This window comes from Crocuta crocuta, unplaced genomic scaffold (genome assembly GCF_008692635.1).
Source record: "Crocuta crocuta isolate KB4526 unplaced genomic scaffold, BGI_CrCroc_1.0 scaffold646, whole genome shotgun sequence".
NCBI classification, from domain to species: Eukaryota; Metazoa; Chordata; class Mammalia; order Carnivora; family Hyaenidae; genus Crocuta; species Crocuta crocuta.
Window position 1 is genome coordinate 1,214,789 of NW_027530851.1, and position 19,822 is coordinate 1,234,610.

At 37.1% G+C, this 19,822-nt stretch overlaps 1 protein-coding gene across 1 annotated transcript in view; it reads left to right on the top strand.

Moving 5' to 3' along the window:
- THEMIS (thymocyte selection associated) overlaps positions 1-19,620 on the top strand; it is a 179,128-nt gene extending 159,508 nt beyond the window's left edge. The window contains exons 5-6 of the mRNA XM_077769437.1: positions 5,250-5,397; positions 17,953-19,620. Of these exons, the coding sequence (XP_077625563.1) occupies positions 5,250-5,397; positions 17,953-17,984 (180 nt within the window). The 3' untranslated portion in view covers positions 17,985-19,620. The remainder of the gene's footprint in view (positions 1-5,249; positions 5,398-17,952) is intronic.
- Positions 19,621-19,822: the final 202 nt, after the last annotated feature.

Below are 19,822 nucleotides of genomic sequence, written 5' to 3' on the forward strand. Positions count from 1 at the left end.
AATTATATAAAATAAACAGGATTTATTTTTGAACTACAACTGTAGAGTGGTCTTGAAGGCCTGGTGCATGCCAGTTCAAATTCATCTGTTTTCCTCTCCATTCTTTGCACACATTTTATTTTTCTCATTTTCCTCTGGACTTGATCTTCAGGTGGAAGGTTTGATTGACATCATTGAAGCAGTGCCTGACAGAGTTTTATTTCTTCCATTATTGTCAGGTCACAATCTCATGCCTGGGGAATACGGGGCCATAGTGTATACACACTAAGTTCTCTATTTCCCTAATATAGCCAGTCCTTGATTTATAGTTTTCATAGATAGTAACCAATCTAAATCAAGCCACAGAAATATATGGAACACTATATAATGATAGTGTTTTCAGTGATTTGCAGCAGTGAATTTATTTAAAAGCACAAAATTTGCAATATGTGTTTTTTATGGAAAAACAAGTTAGAAACATGTGTTCCTTTCAAATATATAATAAATATTACTGTTCAAAATGACTGGAAATCACTTCTAACGTATGAACATGTGACTATAGAGTAGACATTGACAGGCTAGCCAAAGAAAAAGTCATAAAAATCAAATCTACAATTATTCATGCATTTCTCCACTAATTTAGTATGTGGTTATGTAATACCTACTATATTTAAAATACTGAGATAAGGACTGAGAACAGTGAATAAGACAGGCATAGTCCTTATTCTCAGTGGGTTTGTATTTTAACCAGAGAGATAAACATTAAACACTAAATCAGGTAGTATTTAATTATATTGTGAAAACTGCTTCACAGTAGAACTACAAGTTACTCAAAACCTAGAAAACAAAGGTGCTGGCTAAAGGCTATGGTGAGAGGAGACTTGCAAGAACTTGATACTTAATCAATTTAAAAGGAAGAGTTTGTGAAGAATGTTCTAGGCAAACAGAAGATCCAAGCCTTAAGACAGGAAGGAATAATGGTGGAGTTGTAAAGCTAAAGCACATTAGAATTGGAGTCCAGAATACTTACATGGCACTGAAGCCCTTGTTCATCTCATTTAATAAATCTCCCCTCACCCCTGGAGTCAAAGCACATAGAGAGTAAACTGAGCCACACAACTGTTGGAATTATCTAAGGTGGTACAAAGACAGCTCGGTCCATAAAAAAAACTTTGAGAAAGTCTTAACAGTCAATGTGTAGGTAAAGAAGGTTGAAACAGCAAAGGGGACTAAGAACGAGTGGTCAGGGTGGTATTAGGGACTCTAAGGCAAAGAAAGGGAGTGACTAGACATGTCAAGTGCTGGTTAAGGCTCACGTAGGATCAAGTCTGACAGATGGAAGTTTTCAAACGGGGATGGATGCTGTGTAGAGAAAAAAGGGAAATGAGCCTTGGACACTGGTGGATATAGAGAAAGTAGAAGGATCAATGGAGCCCAGGTTCCAATGAGGTCCAAGAATTATCCTGGTAGAGAAAGCAATGTTGGAGATGGGAGCTTGGCTTGAGTACAGACAATAAAGGATAAGAGATTAGGTGCATGGGGGAGTAGGGGGACACTTAGTGATTTTTGAGTTGGAAAAGGTTGTTATGATAGGTTTCAGGTGTGGCTCTGGGAGTGAATGTCTAAGGGAGAGAAATGAAAAATTCATTCATAATAAGGGGATTCAGTCAGGGTTTTGAATAGAATGTCTGTGTAGATATGAATATCATCCAGGATCATGGGGCTGGAAGAGAAATGATAATCTGGTCTTTTTTATGAAGGATGGATTGTGACTAGAGAATGGTAGATGGGTGATCCCAACAAGAAGGGAAATGGCGCCTACCTAGTTGGCAGAAATATCAAAGCAGCGGAGATTTTTAGCAAGGAGGTAAGGATGCAATGGACAGTACTATGGGCAAGAATATCAAGCTGAGGGTATCTAGAATGTGGAAGAATAAGCAGCCATCTTCATTTGCAGTAGAAGTGCTATCTTCAATGAAGAATGGAAATTTAGTCAAGGTATGGAGGTAGGGACAATGTTCTAAAAGAAAGTTGAATATATAGTGAAAATTGCAAACTATGGGGTAAAGTTCTACAGGCACCTGAGAGAATCTGAGACATAAGAAAGAAGAGAAAGAGGGGTGGATTGATGCTTAATGGAAGACAGTTAGGCAGTAAAGAATGGAGCATTGTGGAATTTTTTTTTCAAGCAGAAAATCTATACCTGTGGATGGTTTGACAAACCAGGGAACTGGAGGGAGGGACTGACTTTAAGTAAACAAGGTTGAGAGAACATAGCAAGATCAGTAGCTTAAGAGGCATCTAACTCCCTTCACATTGGGACTAGGAATAAGAATCTGGCTGTAACAAGTAAAGCAAAGGAGAAGTTTAAGAACTTGACATGGCTCCACTAGAGGAGACCCCAATGTGGGGACAGCCTTTAGCAAAGTGGGGTTCCTAATTATTGAAATGTTAATGTACGTATAACATGCTCAATATGCCAGAGATTTGCACCAAGATGCACCAGGCCTGTTCAATACTTGACTCATTGTGAGCAAATGGTCAGCCTTGACCTGTTCAGTCTTTCATGTTACAGGTTTCAAGTTTAAGACATTTATTTAAGGGGCACCTGGGTGGCTCAGTCGGTGAAGCATCTGACTTTGGCTCAGTCATGATCTCACAACTCATGGGTTCAAGCCCCATGTCAGGCTCTGTGCAGACAGCTCAGAGCCTGGAGCCTGCTTCAGATTCTGTGTCTCCTCTCTCTGCTCCTCCCTGTTCACGTCTTGTCTCTCAAAAATAAAGAAATGTAAAAAAAAAATTATTTTAAAGAAATGTATTTAAGTTCAGTGTTTCTTCTTTGAAGTCTGAATTACGTTTTAATTCACATAATTTTCATGAATTCTTACATTTCCCCCTCAATAGTTTAATATTATCAATTGAATTTGGAATGAAAAAGCAAGAAGCTACACTTCTTTATTCTAGTTTATTGCTCAATACTGAAAACCTACGATTTAATAGTCATCTAATAATTGAAATAATATATTTTCCAAGGCAACTAATATAAAAAATACTTAAATGCTAGTTTAATATGCTTCTTTTCAAAGCTATGTACTGGGGCGCCTGGGTGGCTTAGTCGGTTAAGCATCCGACTTTCGCTTAGGTCATGATCTCACGGTTCTGGGTTCGAGCCCCGCGTCGGGCTCTGTGCTGACTGCCAGCTCAGAGCCTGGAGCCTGTTTCAGTCTGTGACTCCCCCTCTCTCTGACCCTCCCCTGCTCACGCTGTCTCTCTCTCTCTCTCTCTCTCTCTCTCCTAGAAATAAATAAATGTGGAAGGCTCACTTAAAAAAAACAAAAAAAAACAAAGGTATGTACAACACAAACTGTGTCAAGCCTGACAATTAATTTAAAAATTCATACGGACTTAAATTTCTGTGGGATGTGGATAAGTCAAATATAAACAGGTGTAGTGGTTTTATTTTGACCCATACCAACATTCAAACACTGACCTTGTGAGTTGTCCCCCATAGTATCACCTGGATCCCATCTTTTGTTATTAGAGAAAGAATTTGAGAATTATCTACAAATGACTTACCACACTCTAATTCTCCACATAAACAATTTAAGAAATTATGTTGGAATAATTTAAAGTCTGAAACTATGTTATATTTACATTTGTATTCTCATGCTGTACCCAGTATCTGGGATTCTGTAGATAAATTGTTGTTGGATATATCATTTATCTATGGCCACACAATGGTGCATACTCACCAGCAAAATCTAATGCATATAGCCAAAAACACATTTATTTAGTCCTTTAAACTGTGGAATTCAGCTGACTTGGTCGAGGCTGGTTCACCCAAATACCTGGGTTTCTACTGGCTGTTGGTTGTCTCAGCTCTGATGACTGGGGTGACCTGACTTTACTCTCTGTCCCGCTTATCCTCCAGTAGGCTAGCCTGGGCATGTCTTCATGGGGTAGTGAAAGGGCAAGAGTGAGCAAAGCCAACTGTGCAAGTATCTTTCAAGTCTCTGTGTCACATGTGTCAATATCCTGTTGACCCAGAAGAAGTCACATGGACAAGTCAGAAGTCAGCATAGAAGAGCATAGCAAAATAACATGGAGAGGACATGGATACAGAGAGGGGTGAAGAATTGGGGCCATCAATGCAACCAATCCACCACACTGAACTGATAAATGAACAAATGGATTGTAGAGTGGCCTGAAAAGCAGTGGACTATGGGTTGGGAAACATATCCCTAAGGCTTGGTACCATTGATTTTGTTTATTTGGGTGAATTATTTAATCATGAAAGACCCTAAATTCCTTATTGGCCCTTTCCAAGCTTTAAAATCCTTTAATTTGGGCTTTCAATGAAGCTTTTAGTAAATTTAATGCTGTACACAATTTGCAGGAGGAACTTAAGAAAAATTGTTCATTATCCTATCCTTTAGTGAACCAAAATGCTTAGTAAGGATGGCCAAAGTTGACTGGCTAATTTTGACTCTATGAATCTTCAAATATTATGTAACCATATTTAAACTGAAAACCTTCTAGTCTGAATTTGGATATGAAGCAAAGTGCTGAAAGTTCAGTTTCCTGTTTAGTTAGGTCTCTAGTTTTTGCTCCTATCTGAGGATTCTTTTAAAGCATACAATATGTCAGCGTAACATCAAACACTGTGACACCTCTTATATGTGAGAGGTGTTTTAGGATTCACTGATGTTGTGCCTTAAGAACTCATTGTTAGGATGAATTATTATCCTTAAATTGAGTAGATAACTTTGTCAATTTGCATAATGCTGATAAAAATGTGAGTTAATGTAAAGTAGATGTTATGATTTGTTTTATATAAAGGCTATAGATAATGCAGAAATGAAAACTCCTCTTCATTATGCAATATGTAGTTATGTAATACATAATGAAATGCTGTATTAATTAACTATAAGAATAAAAACTGAGTGAAATGCTTTAAATGAGAAATATAAGCTTCACAAGAAAACAAAATAATATACACAAACAGGCTTTGAAGATGATTTTCTGAGTCTCAGATGACTTCTTACTCTACTCACTTAGATTGCCTTAACAATTCCACACCTAGATTACCAAAATATACTGATGAAAATGTAATTTGCAACTCACTTTGACATTTTGAATGTTCTGATTCAGATATACAAACATAACTTGCCATATGAAAAATGTTTATCCTTGTCGTATCTCTGGGAAGCATTTATTTTGGACTGATAATTTACTTGTGAAATCAATCATTCTGGTCTGTGTCATTTCAGAGTCTCCATGAAGACAAGAAACTGCACTCACATCAAGCTGGCCTGGATTCAAAAGTACCAGTTGGTTGTCAAAATGATTTGGCCAATCTGGAGAAAGAGAAAAGCAAGAGTGTGGCAACTGTCGTGGCAGCCACCAATGTAACCGCAGGTCAGTTAAGCCACATGACACTGGTGTTAATTGCCCACATGACAAAATGCACAATTTACAGATTCTTACTCCCACTTTGCTTGGAATATATATGGCTCCGACAGAGTGACTGCCTGAACTGCAGATCTCACTGACATGTAATTTTAAGTGCAGCATAATATTAGACACTCCCAATAATAAGTCTGTGCATTGTTCCTTTTTATTTTTTATTTTTATTTTATTCTCTTCATTTATGGTTTCCACAGCCAAAGATGCATTTTAAGATTGCTTGTATTATCATGACAATAATATTTTTAAATAATGACAATAATATTTTTGCTAGAATTAACAAGAGGGATTAATGGCTTGAGAAGAGGCTGTAGCAACTATGATGTCTTTAAAGATGTGTCAAAGAAGTAATCTAATGTATATGTGAATTATGATAGTTTCATTTCTAGGGATGGTGATCTGATATTTTTCATCTCTACTAAAAGCAAAACAAGAACAAATGGACTTGTGGAGAAGTTGATAGCATTCCGACTAACTTCCATATTGTAGAAATCTGGGATGCGTTAGCAAGGGAAATGAGAATTTTCTTTCTTGGCAATATTTTAAACACACCAAAGCAGCTCAATTTCTATTACACTTTGTCTTTGAAACTTCACATTTCGTTTGTAGGAAAATGGAAACCGTAATTATTCTTAAGCATATGGTTTGTTCCTTTCCTCTCCTTATTTGGTTTTGTAGCTAGCGCTCCTTTTTTCCTCCAAGGGCATGTAAAAGTCAAAATACTAGATATAAAGTCTCTGAAGTGTTTCTGCTCAAACTCTGTCTGTACAATCTGGGTTCTTTCATGTAGTTAGCTTACTGGCTTTTGACACTCCTATAAAAATATCCCATAGAGCTTTTCTTATTGCCTTTTCATTGACTCTTGCCGAGTGATAAAAATGAAATTCTGTAAAGGGCTTTGAAAGCCATGCATATTGCAATTCCTGCAAATTTCAAACACTAATCAAGCATGACTATAAAAGGAACAACTACTGCAATGAATATTGCTGCAGTGTATTGAGTCTCAAGCCATTATTAATTCATTGAAAACTTTTTTCCCTTTAAGAGTAGGAATCCTAAAAAGTACCAGATAACAAAATTCCTGAGATCAAAGTTTATGTTTCAATCATAGGAAAACTTATCTGATCTACCCCTATGTGTGCCCCTTCCTGGGGTGGCACTGGACAGCCCCAGCTTTGCACCCCGAGTGAATAGTGCAGAGCATGTCACAGACCCGGGCAGCACCTGCTTTGAACATGTCACCTCTAAGTGATAGCTTAAGAAAAAAGAAGAACCTGGAATTAAAGTAGTGGTTTTAAGCAAGTGAAACTCCTAACTTTATTTAAGAAGAGTAAAATGACCTCTCCTTCCTGAGGTTACTTTCAACATGCCTTTATTTAGAAATTGTTTAGTCTGCTCCTTTGGGAATATCTTCATTTGCTTTCCCATTTGTAATTACAATCAATTACAGAATAAGCTGTCTTCATTATGAATTAGAGTGTATGACAATTCTGTACATAAAAATACAAAAGTTAGGTAAAACAACTGTAATTCTTCAAGGTTCATTTTTCTCTTCTGTGATATAATATATGTCTATTTGGCAAAAACAAACAAACAAACAAAAACTTCACTGGATCTCTATTTAACATTTATGATATACCACAGATAGCTCACCTCTGAGTATCCAGGAACCACCACAGAGATCAGGACAAGCAAATGATACCCTTTCTGAGCTTTCCCCTCTTTTTAGTGATTCGACTGAAGTCAATAATTTCCCAAATTCCCTTTGGTAAGTGTACCAGTTTTAGAGTTTTTGTAACACATCACAGACAAAAACAAAAACAAAAACATGGGGCGCCTGCGTGGCTCAGTCGGTTAAGCATCGGACTTCAGCTCAGGTCATGATCTCGCGGTTGGTGGGTTCAAGCCCCGCATCGGGCTCTGTGCTGACAGCTAGCTCAGAGCCTGGAGGCTGCTTCAGATTCTGTATCTCCCTCTCCCTCTGATCTTCCCCTGCTCACACTCTCTCTCTCTCTCTCTCTCTCTCTCTCTCAGAAATAAATAAAACATTAAAAATTTTTTCAAAAACAAAAGCAAAAAGCTTATGAATAAAGGGGTGCTGCCTCTCCTGTTTTGCTCCTTTTGGGCACCCAATTCTTGTTCTTCCAGTTAGATGAAGTGGGACCAATTCAAATGTGTATCTAATCATTATACTAAAGGGAATTCTTTATTTTAGAATTGAACATAAATAATAAGAAGATTCGCTGTGAATGGCTGAATGCACATCGTGTGTTGAGAGGCTGCGCCACTGCGGCCAGGAGAGCAATAAATTGTACCTCAGGATCCGTGCTGGCAAGCCCGGCTCCTCTTCCCTAAGCAACCAATGTGAATGCCTCCTCTAGACTCCTGCATGACCTTCTTCTGTGGGTCCTTGATTCACTCTGGTTGCTTGGCAGGTTAGCAATGCCCACATCTTATTTTAGAACTTTGGTATTAAGCCTGTACATCGTTTTGTCCATAAATTACTAAAAGAACAGACCTCTGAAAGTGGAATGATTAAGTGGTTAACCTTTGGAGTCTGAACTCAGATTGTTAGGTTTAAATCTTGGCTCCCACTTGCTAGCTGTGTACCATGAGCAATTTGTTAATGTCTCTATCTCTTTATTTGTAAAATTGGGTTAATAATAGGGCTACACCATAGGCTATTTTGGAGACTCTATTAGATAAAATAGGTTAAAGTTGGTAGAGGACATAATAAACTCAAATCATAGCTATTATAACTAACTTTTTCATCCTTATGAGTTGATCGCTAAGAAAAACTTCGCTTCCAGATAGTGTCTTCTGCAAAGTGCTGGCTGTGACCACCTGCTGTGGCTCTTGTGGTTTCTGAGTTTGGGCTTGCACTTTTTTCCTTTGAAGACTGTATTCTCCTGGGAAATTCATGGCCCCTATGAATCCCATGGGCATGGAAGTCAATTGGAAATCTCCTTTGGAGATGAGACACTGACTCCTCTGAATCCAAGATAGAGTGCAATTTTGCAGAGACCGGGAAGCCCTGACCCTCCCTAATGGACATCTTCCCCGTCAGCTGCAATCACTCAGGAAGAGCACAGGACTTCACCGTTTATTCAGTTAAAGTACTGTTTTTGGTAGACAACACATGTTCAGTGCAAATGTTTGTTTTAAGCTATTTGTTTCATATCTAGTTCCCTGGGTGGACTTGAATGTGGAGTGTTTATTGGGAGTGCTCAATAAGGAGTGAACAACACATAAGGCAGAGAAACAAGGGCAGGTCTGAGCAGAGGGGGAAGTTGAATCATACTACAGTCACAACAGAGACCTTTGCTGTTCCCACCGGAAGCCTTGTGGCTGGTGTGGCTGTTCAGAGTTGTCCTGTAGTGGGGTGAGGGAGCCAGGCCTTTATCAGTCATTGAGTACAGTGGCTCCTGAGAAGAGGACAGGACTGTGGGTAAGGTGGCTTCCTTCAGCCAAGGGCAAAGTCATTTGGTATCAGAAGATGATCCTTTAGTTGTGAAAAGGATCTGGGTTATTATGTAGGTCAACTCATTAATTGCAGAGGTTGCCTGTGGTGATCTGACTCGCTGAACAAAGATTTCCTCTTTATGCATCTCTCTAGAAACTGCACTCTTTGCCAGAAAAGATAATCTTTTAAATATGCCTATTTGTTTTTGCCCTACATAAATATACTCTACTGAGCAAGTTCAATACTGTCCTGAACAAAGCTATCTAATGGAATTTCCCTTCTTTTGAAGCTTCAGTTATGTTCTTCTAATTATTCCTCCATCTTTAGATTAAATTCATACTGAACTCATCCTCCATAAATTCAACTTGTCAAGGAGTGAGAAGACCTCTAGGTCAAGACAAAAAATAGGCATCCCAAGGTCTAGTTCCGGCTTTGCCATACCCAGATGTCTTGTCATTTTGTCACAGGCCATTTCATTTTTCTGAGTTATAGTTTCCTTATCAAAAGAAGAGGTACACCAAGTAATCTCTGTGCCCTGTCAATTCTGAAAGCATGAGATTCTGTGGCCTATTCTGATATCATGTAGCATGCAGCTTTGGTCATCTTTAAGCAGAAGTCACATAGAAGTGATTCACCACATGGAGGAACCTTCATATTGTGGTCAATTAAACAGGGAGGACAAAACAAGCTCTGTGGAAAAACTCATCACTGAGGTCAAGGTAGACGCTACAGATGAAAAATGAATCTATTGGAAAATAAATGTTTATATTGAGCTTTAATTCAAAATTAATGTTTAATCTAAACTTTAGATTTTACTTGTGTTATGAGAAATGAAACATGATGGAGTTCTCTATGAGGACTACCTTGAGAGTTAGACAAGGTTGGTCTTCTGTATTAAAGACCTTGACTGAAGAATGACTGCAAACATGCTATCAAGAGACAATACTTTAGATATCATAAAACATATTCTTGTTTCTCAATTTTGATAAAGGAACACTTCAGTAATTCAGTATTATTGTAAGTAGTGTGTAATTCTAAGCACAATAATTACCCTTACTCCAAAGACTGTAAAACCTGTTCTATAAAATATTGAACAATTTATTTATTCATTCATTCATTCATTCATCCCATGAAAGAGGTCTACCTGCTTATCTTTTTTTTAATTTACTTACATCCAAGTTAATTAGCACATAGTGTAATAATGGTTTGAGAAGTAGAACCCAGTAATTCATTACTTACGTATAACACCCAGTGCTCATCCCAACAAGTGCCCTCCTCCATGCCCACCACCCATTTAGCCCTCCCCCACCCACCTCCCCTCCAGCAACCCTAAGTTTATTCTTTGTATTTAAGAGTCTCTTATGGTTTTCCCCCCTCTCTATTTTTATCTTAATTTTCCTTCCCTTCTCCTATGTTCATCTGTTTTTTTCCTGTAATATCAAACTGGTAATCAAAAGTTTAACATCAGAGATGCCTGGGTGGCTCAGTCAGTTAAGTGTCTGACTTCGGCTCTGGTCATGATCTCATGGTTCGTGGGTTTGAGCCCCGCGTTGGGCTCTGTGTTGACAGCTAACTCAGACCCTGGAGCCTGTCTTCAGATTCTGTGTCTCCCTCTCTCCCTAACCCTCGCCTGCTCACACTGTCTCTATCTCTCTCTCAAAAATAAATAAAACATTAAAAAATTAAAAAAATTTAACATCAATGCAGATTTTTCATAATATAAACAAAACAATGACACTGGTATGATTTCTCTGACATTTCCAGGGAATACTATCTGACTTTGGAAGTACTGACAGCCTAAAGTAAAATGTAAGATTGTTCTTCATTTTATAGCAACCGATTTCCCTCTTCTTGGAAGGTTTAAATGTTTAAGAATATGCTGGAAGGAGAACCCACAGTCATTTCACTCTTTCAACAGTTTTGAAATATCATTTCTTATTAGGCGGTTGTGTGAGTACTGACAGCCTTGCCCCTCTTCTTCCCTAGAGATTAATTTATTTCCTGCAGTGCTTGTTCTTCATGGAAAATCTGACTCGTCAGCCTTCACCAATGGGAGATCTCATCAGCAGAATGTTAATTGTAAAAGCAAAATCATATACTCTATTGAAAGGGAAAAACAGTTCTCTAGGCAAAGCAACCTTTTTCTTTTCTTTTCTTTTCTTTTCTTTTCTTTTCTTTTCTTTTCTTTTCTTTTCTTTTCTTTTTTTTTCTTTTCTTCTCACTCCATTCTCTCCTCAAGCTGCATCTGGACAGCAACATTAACCACTGGGGAAACATTCTGCCAGATGATGAGGTCTAGAGGGAAATACACAGGGTTTGCAACCAGAAAGACCCCAGGCTGAACTCTTATTTCAATGAATGTCACATTTTCTTGTGATTTTTGTCTCTTTATCTGTAAAATAAGAATAAAAATACCTGCCTCACATGAAATTGTGAATGAGACTGGCACACAGTAGACACCAAAAAGCTATTATTATCATAGGGTCAGTCAACAGCCTTTATTTAGCACTATATTGATTGCTGTGGCATCATATTTAACCATGTCTAATGTGAGTTTACCAAGGAACCTGTTAGAGATTTGAAGAAATGTATCTTCCAGCTGCTAAGAGTCAGGAGTGTTAGACCAAGATGGATTATTGAGATAGCATGTTTGAAGTCTTGTCTTCCCCTCCATTTCCTTTCTCTTTTCATTTCCACTTCATATAGGGCTGGATGCTGCATTTGAGTTATATTTTCCAAAATTATTTTCTCTGAAATTAGAATCATCAATTTCTATTTGATTCAATCTCAGAAATAAAAGTTTGGTGAATTAAATCTTGAGTCAAAGAAGAGAATCATATGCTAGCAAAGTAGAGATGAAGTTGAGAAATACTAGATGAAAAATCAAAATCAGTTTTTAAGCCTAGAATGAGTGTTTTGTACTATGATTATGACTAATAGATCCATTTAAATAAATGAATTTTTGTCTTGTTTCCCCTATATTTTTTATGATTTGAGTGTGATACTAGAAAGAAGGAACAATCAAAGCATTAGATAATCAAGTGAAAAAAAGGAGGTGTCATGGTGTAAACTCATAACAACTGTGACCTAACAACTGAGCTACGTTCATGGGGTCCAACTTACAATAGGTGATATTCTTTCATATGGCAAAATAATAGTTTTCTCAAGACTGAGGACAGTATCTTCACTTGTGTAGAACAGGGGCCTGGATCTGTATGGTCACTTCTGCCTTTGAACTCTATGGAACCATGCACAAATCATCAATTGATCCTTTTTAATGGTAAAGGCATTTTTTAAAAGTTTACTTCTAAATAATATAATTTTGAGTCTCTCCCTAATTCTCTAAAAATTCTCATATATAACTTGTCAATCTTATTTTAAATTTCCTTTCTCCTTTTTTTCTAACCATTTTTCTTGTTGGAAGATGAGAATCTTTCTTTTATCTATTATTTCATACCAATTCCAATTCTCATTTTATTAAAGAAATGCATTTTTATTCTGATCAATGAACAAAGCAAAAGAAAAAGAAATGATGATAGTAACTTTCAAAACTTATTGCAGTGATTCTCTAAGTTCTTGTACATAAAATAGTCACTTTATGAACATCTTAAAAATTCATTTCTTGGAAAAAAATACATATTCTTGGAATCTGCTTTCTAGAGCAAGATGAGCAAACTGGCAGTGAGTTGGTCCGTCTGTCCCATTGTCTGTTTTTGTATGTCCATGAGCTAAGAATATTTGTTATTTCATTTTTAAATGTTTGAAAAAGATAAAGAAAAAAATTTTTTGTCACATTAAAATTACATGAAATTCAAATTTAAATGTCTATATAAAGTTTTATTGCAATAACAGGTACACTCATTCATTTAATATCGCCCATGGCTGTTTTCATATCGTATCCACAGAGTTGAGTGATTTTGACAGAAACCATATGCAAAGCCTAAAATATTTACTCTCTGGTCCTTTAGAATAAAAGTTTTCTATCATCTGCTCTAAACACTCTAATTCAGTAGTTCTCAGATAGAAACTAGGAATTTATTTTTGACGTATTTTTTTGTGTGACTGTGAGGCAGGAAGTCTTTAGATGACACTTTGAAAAACAATGTAGTGGAAGAATTATGAACCTTTCTCTTCTCATTCATCACACTCATTTTATCAGCAAACCCTACTGGTTTTATCCTCAAGCAATATCTAGAATACGACTGATTTTTACCATGCTCCCTGTTGTCAATCTTATCCAAGGCATCATCATTTTTTGTTTAGATTCTTATATTGGCTTCCTAGTTAGTCAGTCTATTTCTTTTCTTTTCTTTTCTTTTCTTTTCTTTTCTTTTCTTTCTTTTTTTTTTTTTTGGTTTATTTATTTATTTAGAGAGCATGTGCACACATGTGCAGGAGAGGGGCAAAGAGAGGGAGAGAGAGAAAGAATCTCAAGAAGGCCCCTCACTCTCAGTGCAGAGCCCAATGTGGGGCTCGAACCCAGGAGCCATGAGATCTTGACCTGAGTCAAAGTCAAAAACTGGACAGTTAACCAACTGAGCCACCAGGCACCCAAATCTACTTCTGCCCTTGCCTCATACTGTCCAATCTCAACACAGCAGCCAAGAGTGCGTGTGTGAAAGCCTTAGTCAGATCATGTAACTCCTTTCTTCAAAACCCTCCAATGGCATCTCTACTTCTTCCCCTTTCTCACTATCTAGCCACATTGTTCTCTCAACTGTTTTTCTGAAATTCTAGACATGCTCCATCCTCAATGCCTTTACAGAATGTTTTCTCCAAGTGGCATGCATAGGGACACCTTGGTGGCTCAGTTGGTTAAGCGTCCGACTTTGGCTCAGGTCATGATCTCACGGTTTGTGGGCTTGAGCCCCAAGAAGGGCTCTGTGCTCACAGCCAGCTCAAAGCCTGGAGCCTGCTTCAGATTCTGTATCTTCCTCCCTCTCTGACCCTCCCCTGCTCACACTGTATCTCTCTCTCTCTCTCAGAAATAAATAAAACATTTTAAAAAATATTTTTAAAAATGGCATGCATAATCTTCCCCGAGAACATAACATGACTTTTAGGTTTGTCTTCTGTTGGTCTTTCCTTAGCCATTGCTTTCTTAGCGATCCCTTCTGTAAACACTTTATTTAAAACTGTAACCTTCCATGGGGTGCCTGGGTGGCTCAGTTGGTTAAGAGTCCGACTACAGCTCGGGTCATGATCTCACCACTCAGGTGTTTGAGCCCTGTGTCAGACTCTGTGTTGACAGTTCAGAGCCTGGAGCCTGTTTCGGATTCTGTGTCTCCCTCTCTCTACCCCTCCCCCACTCACAGTCTGTCTCTTTCTTTCTCAAAAATAAATAAACATTAAAAAAATTTTAAGAAAAAATTAAATAAAATTGTAACCTTCCTATCTAAGGCTGCCTATTTTCCTTATGCCTTTATTTTGACCAAGGATCACCTTCCTCACATGAGGGCACTATAGAGGCAGAGGTTTTTATCAGTTTGCTCTATCCTTAGATTCCAAAGAGTTCCTGGCTCTCTTGATAAATATTTTTTGAACAAAGAAATGAGCCCCAGATTCCCATTTTGTACTTGATAGATAATGTGTGACAACTATGAAACATTTCTTGTGTGCAAAAATAGTTGCCAGGAGTATAAGACTCACCTCTAGGAAATGATGAAATATGATGATAGGAAGAATAAAGCAGCTATTTCAATGTCAACCAATAACTTAATTATAAAAAGTCCTAAGGAAAGGAAAGTAGAGGATACGTACAGATATGAAAATGGGTAAATGGATGAATATACAGTTGGAAATGCTGAGAGGAGATTCCAGGAAACCACATTTCACAGTTGAGCTGCCTCCTATAAGTAGTAGTTGTGCTTTCTGCAGGTTCTACTATTTGTTCATCATCAGCTTGAGCAGTTTGAGGAGACTGGATCCAAAGTTCCCCAAAGGGAAAATGAGCAAGGTGTGACTGGCAGCGGTTCAAATTCACTCTTTAGGAAGCATCAGCATTAGAAGATAATGTAAAGCAATTTTAGATAAACTTGAACTTGAACTTGATTCTTCTAAACTAAGAAGTAATGGACATTTTTATTTCACCTTAATCTTCTCATTCAAAAAACTCATTTGATTTTACCTATGAAAAGCTTTATTTTGTGGATTGAATAACAGGTTATTCTTACAAAGATGTAGATTTTAACTACTAAAGAATATTTTTTAGAGAGAAAAGCAAAACAAAACTGGATTGTTTATCTGTTCCTCTATGGATGAAGTGTTTGGCTTGATCTCCAAGGGCTGTACATGATTCCACATCCCTCGGTTAATTTGGTCATTTAAGTAAATGTGAATTCAAAAGCCATCAGTCGAATATTCAATTCAGTGTAAGAAACATCACCTCCATCTAAAGTTTGTGACATTTCCAAAAGGAATGGTTGTTGAATACCAAAAGAGTTGAAGCTTCTAAATCAGTTTGAATTTTAAAACCTAAATAATTGTCCAAAAAAAGTCAATTCCTGTATGTTTTGAGATTCTTAAAAGTTAATACAATAAAGGACTCTGTTTCTATTCAATGTGAAATCTGCTTTGTCAACTTGAACTGGTCACAAGAACACAGGTATTATTTGGGGCATTCTTGCACTAGATAGAAGATTGGGCTCCATCAGCCAGGGAAAGGCAACTTATAAGGTCCCCTCCAAACTAAGACTCTTTAAATCCTATTATTTTATACTGAAATAATCCAATTATTCTAATCCCCTCACCTCCCATTTTTCTGCTTAACTATGAACTATCTTAAATCAGTTTATTGACAAGGGAGAGTGAGACTAATAACTGTCAAGATGACAGATTGAACTTTCAGACTACAGGCTTATAATAGTTTTATGTGAATATGAGATGGTAATAACAGGTAATATTTCTGTAGCACTTTACATTGTACAAAGCACTTGCAGATCCATTATTTTGTTTGATATTTCCTCAACTCTATGATTCAGTTATTACTATCACAACTCATTCCTTGGTAGAGAAATGGAATTCAGAGATTTCTCCAGACACACAGCCCATAAGTCAGGAATTAGACCTAGTTCTTCAGATTTGCTTTCTCTATACTACAATATATTGATTTCATTTGCCCTTGCCCCCTACTCCCCCCAAGAAAAGCAATACTGTGAGGGAGAAATAATGTTGTTATCCCTTTTTACAGATAAAGTCACAAAGATAGTAGGTGATGGAAGTGGGAATTAAATCTGGGCATACTGCCTAAAAAGCCTGTGTTCCTTCATCTATAATGTAAACTTGACAGTGTATAGTTTTACTGCTGTTTTTGATGTGAGGAAGACCTAGAAATCTAAAGGTGGAAGTTGGGACTGGCAGATGATGAGAGAGAATGAAATAAAGAAGAGCTTGGAATCCAGACTGCCCCCACCAGACTCCCTAATCGCAGCCCCCTGCCCCAGTTCGCACTGAATGATGTTGACACAGGAGCATAAATTGAGTCTTCCAGAGAAATTAGCATGATGTGTGGAGAAATCCCACTTCTTTCTGCTTTGACATCTTTCTTCTTTCCCAGTTCGTCTGTGAGCTCCTCAGATGTCACAAAACTATACTTTGTCCTTATATTTCACACATGCAATAAAAATAGCTAACAGTTGGTGAGACAGTAAACCTCTTTAGTGTTAAATGTAAAACTCTTTACATCTATTACCTCATTTAATCTTTGTCATAACTCATTAAAATAGGAATTATTATCCCTTATCTTCTCTTTTTAAAGATGAGGAAATGAGGCACATAAAGGCTATATAACTTCCTTAAGGTTATAGAGCTAGTATGTAGCAGGAAAGAAGGAAGGAAGGAAGGAAGGAAGGAAGGAAGGAAGGAAGGAAGGAAGGAAGGAAGGAAAGAAGGAAGGAAGGAAAGAAGGAAGGAAGGAAGGAAAGGAGGGAGGGATTAAAAGAGAAAGGAGGAAGAAGTGGAGGAGGAGAAAGTAGGGGAGGAGAGAAGAGAGAAGGGGAAGGAGACAAGGAGAGATGGAAAGAAGAAAAAACAAAAGGAAAAAGAGAGAGAGTGAGGGAAGGAGACAGGAGGGAGAGGAAAAGAAAGGAAAGAAGGGAGGGAGGAAGTCCTAGGCTAATTAGAGCTCAGAGTCAAGAGCCTCAGAGTGTTCCTCTTCAGGGCTACTAAACAGATGACTAGTACAATGGAGGTATTAGACAGCAAAGGAGATGACAGGTTTTCTGTACCTCTTGACCATTATAGTACATGCTAGTAGAATTGTTTTAAGCTTCCCATCCCCCATGCTCCCCAGAGCCATAATGGAAAGTAATGAAATGTCTTACTTGAACACAGACAGAATTCCTATCGGCAGTATAGCTTGCTTTACTTGAGGGCTTGATACAATATTATTTTATGTTAACGGCAAATCTGTATACGCTCTTAGAAGCTGTATATCACTCTGCTTACACTTGGGACCTGTTATTTTTCTTCAGTTTAAATTTTATAGCTACTCTTTTCCTCCTGTCCAGTCTTTGGAACTCCACTAGGTTTGGGCTTCATTCGGTAGGCCATGTGTCGCAGCCGAGGTGATGGGTCTGCAATCAGACACTGTCAGAGCACAATCAAGCTTCAGTCTCTTACTAGCTGTGTGATTGCTAGGCAGGTCTCTTCACTGCAGATTCAGGGTTTTGTTTTTGGTTTTTTACTTTACATTACCTGTATAATATAGTTTTTTTCTAAAGTAAAATGCAAAGAAAAGAACTTTGTAAACTGAAAAACACTTTACAAACTTAAGGTATTGTCTCCTACCTCATAGAAATATCTATCTTGTTTCTGAAGAGCTTATATTTCTTCCTTGTTTATTTTGTTTTTATTTTGTTTGTTGTTTTGGGTTTTTTTGTTCTTGTTGTTTCTTTGCCTCCTTTCATTTAGCTTCCAATTATTTTCCAAAAAACATATATGCATGTGAGTATACTGTAAACAGTATTTGAAAGCACATAGTTTCTTTCCTGGCTATTTCCAGTACACAATTCTGATGAACCCTTCTTATTTTTTGTTACTTCTAGAAATCTCCAAAAGTAAAAAACATCAGAAGTAATGAGATGCGGCTGAGGCCACCTGGGCAGTGAACATAAATGTTGCAATGGAAAAGTAAGCTTAGCCTTCAAGCTGAAAACAACTATTCCCCAACAGACCTCAGAAGAAACCTGGCTGGCCATGGCAAAGGAAAAACACAACCTTAAAAGTTTTAACAGATATTAAAGAGAAACCTATGATATGGAATTCACATAATCTGTTCTGTTGTGCCAAAGTCTGTATATATTGTTTTATTGTTAGGATATATTTATTTAATGTGCACACTTTCTGTGGTTCTTATTTCCCCTGCAACCATGAATCAATTGAAAATGAATTTTATATTTCAGTTTCTAGGTGAAACCAGTTGAAAATAGGTTGAAAGCTCACCAAATATTTTCAGTTTTTCAGAATTTGGTTTCTTTCTAGAATTATCACTACTCCTGCTAAAAATAATTTTAAAAATAATTATATCTGAGGGTGATTTAAAATAGTTTCTTATCTGGTTTCCTTGGAGCTGTGAAAACGAATTTGACTTCACATTTTCAGTTTGTTTATAAATAAGTGTGTTTGAGGCTTAGCACCCAAAGCTATCATGAGTCACAGGAATTTTCTATAACTTTTTCCCTTGCCTCCTAACAACCAGAGTTCATGACTATAACATCACCAAAGATGAGATAATATGCTTTATTATTTTATGTACTGTATACTAGATAACCCTTCAGATGAATGCTTGTTAGGATTACAGGAAAGCCGTTTCATTTATGTGTCATGATGTATTAAGTATACAGGGACATATTATTTTGGCTCCAGCAAAATGAAGAGCCAGAGAAGTTCTCTTATTAGTTACATAGGAATTTAATGGCAAGCTTTGGAATTTGTTCATAGGTCATACTCTATACAAAAACTGTTAATCTCCTCTCTCATAATTATTTTCTATTGGGTATTAAAATTATTCATTGGTTTAGTACCAAAGAGTCACTGAAGACAACAAATCATGAAGCATCTTTTCGACAGAAAAAAAATACATAGTAAGAGATCTTTCATCCAGTGCTTGTATTGATAAACATAGTTTACTTTTTCTTACCTTTTTTTTTTTTGTTTTTAAGTGGAACTGAATCCTGATTTCCAATACCCTAAAGACTGTATTAGTGACTTTATGTGATGCTACAGTTTGTAATTTGCAATGTCGGAAATTTTCTGAGAAGGTTTCACTATTATTTATTTTGCTGGTTTGTGCCCATAAGAACAAGAACTTTGCAAAAAGCTTATGTCTTCACATTTGATTATTGAATTCCACAGAAACTCCCTTCTCTAATTTATCAATGTTGGCAAATTCATAAAATTCACAGAACAATTTTCTATTTGTCAAATAACAATGAATAATCAGGGGTTTTTATTTGCTATATGAGAACAAGTAAATTAGTACTTTTCCTCGGTACAATTCTTTGATAGAAAATCAAGAGAATGCATGTTTTTAGTTTGGTTATAAACCATCAGGGTCTTTTTAGTGGACATCATATAAAACCATCTCTAATAATACAAATCCTTTTAGGTATTGTGCTTCCAGCTCTATTGCTATTGAAAGGTGTTAATCAACTTCATGTTCATCTATGGAAGATTTTGGAAGGTTGAAATAAATTTTCTAATTTTCATTTGTATTTGTGTGTATGTGTCCTTTATCATTTTTAACTGTGGAATAACTATCTTCCTATAACAACTAAGTTAAAATTCTTTAGCTAGAACTGAAATCAGTTCTTCACTACTAAGAAGAGGGCCGCCTGTGTTAAAGATGCCAGGAGAAGGGAGATACTGTTCTCCTGCCCCATCTGCCACAGCCAGGGACCCCTAACGCTGGACCCA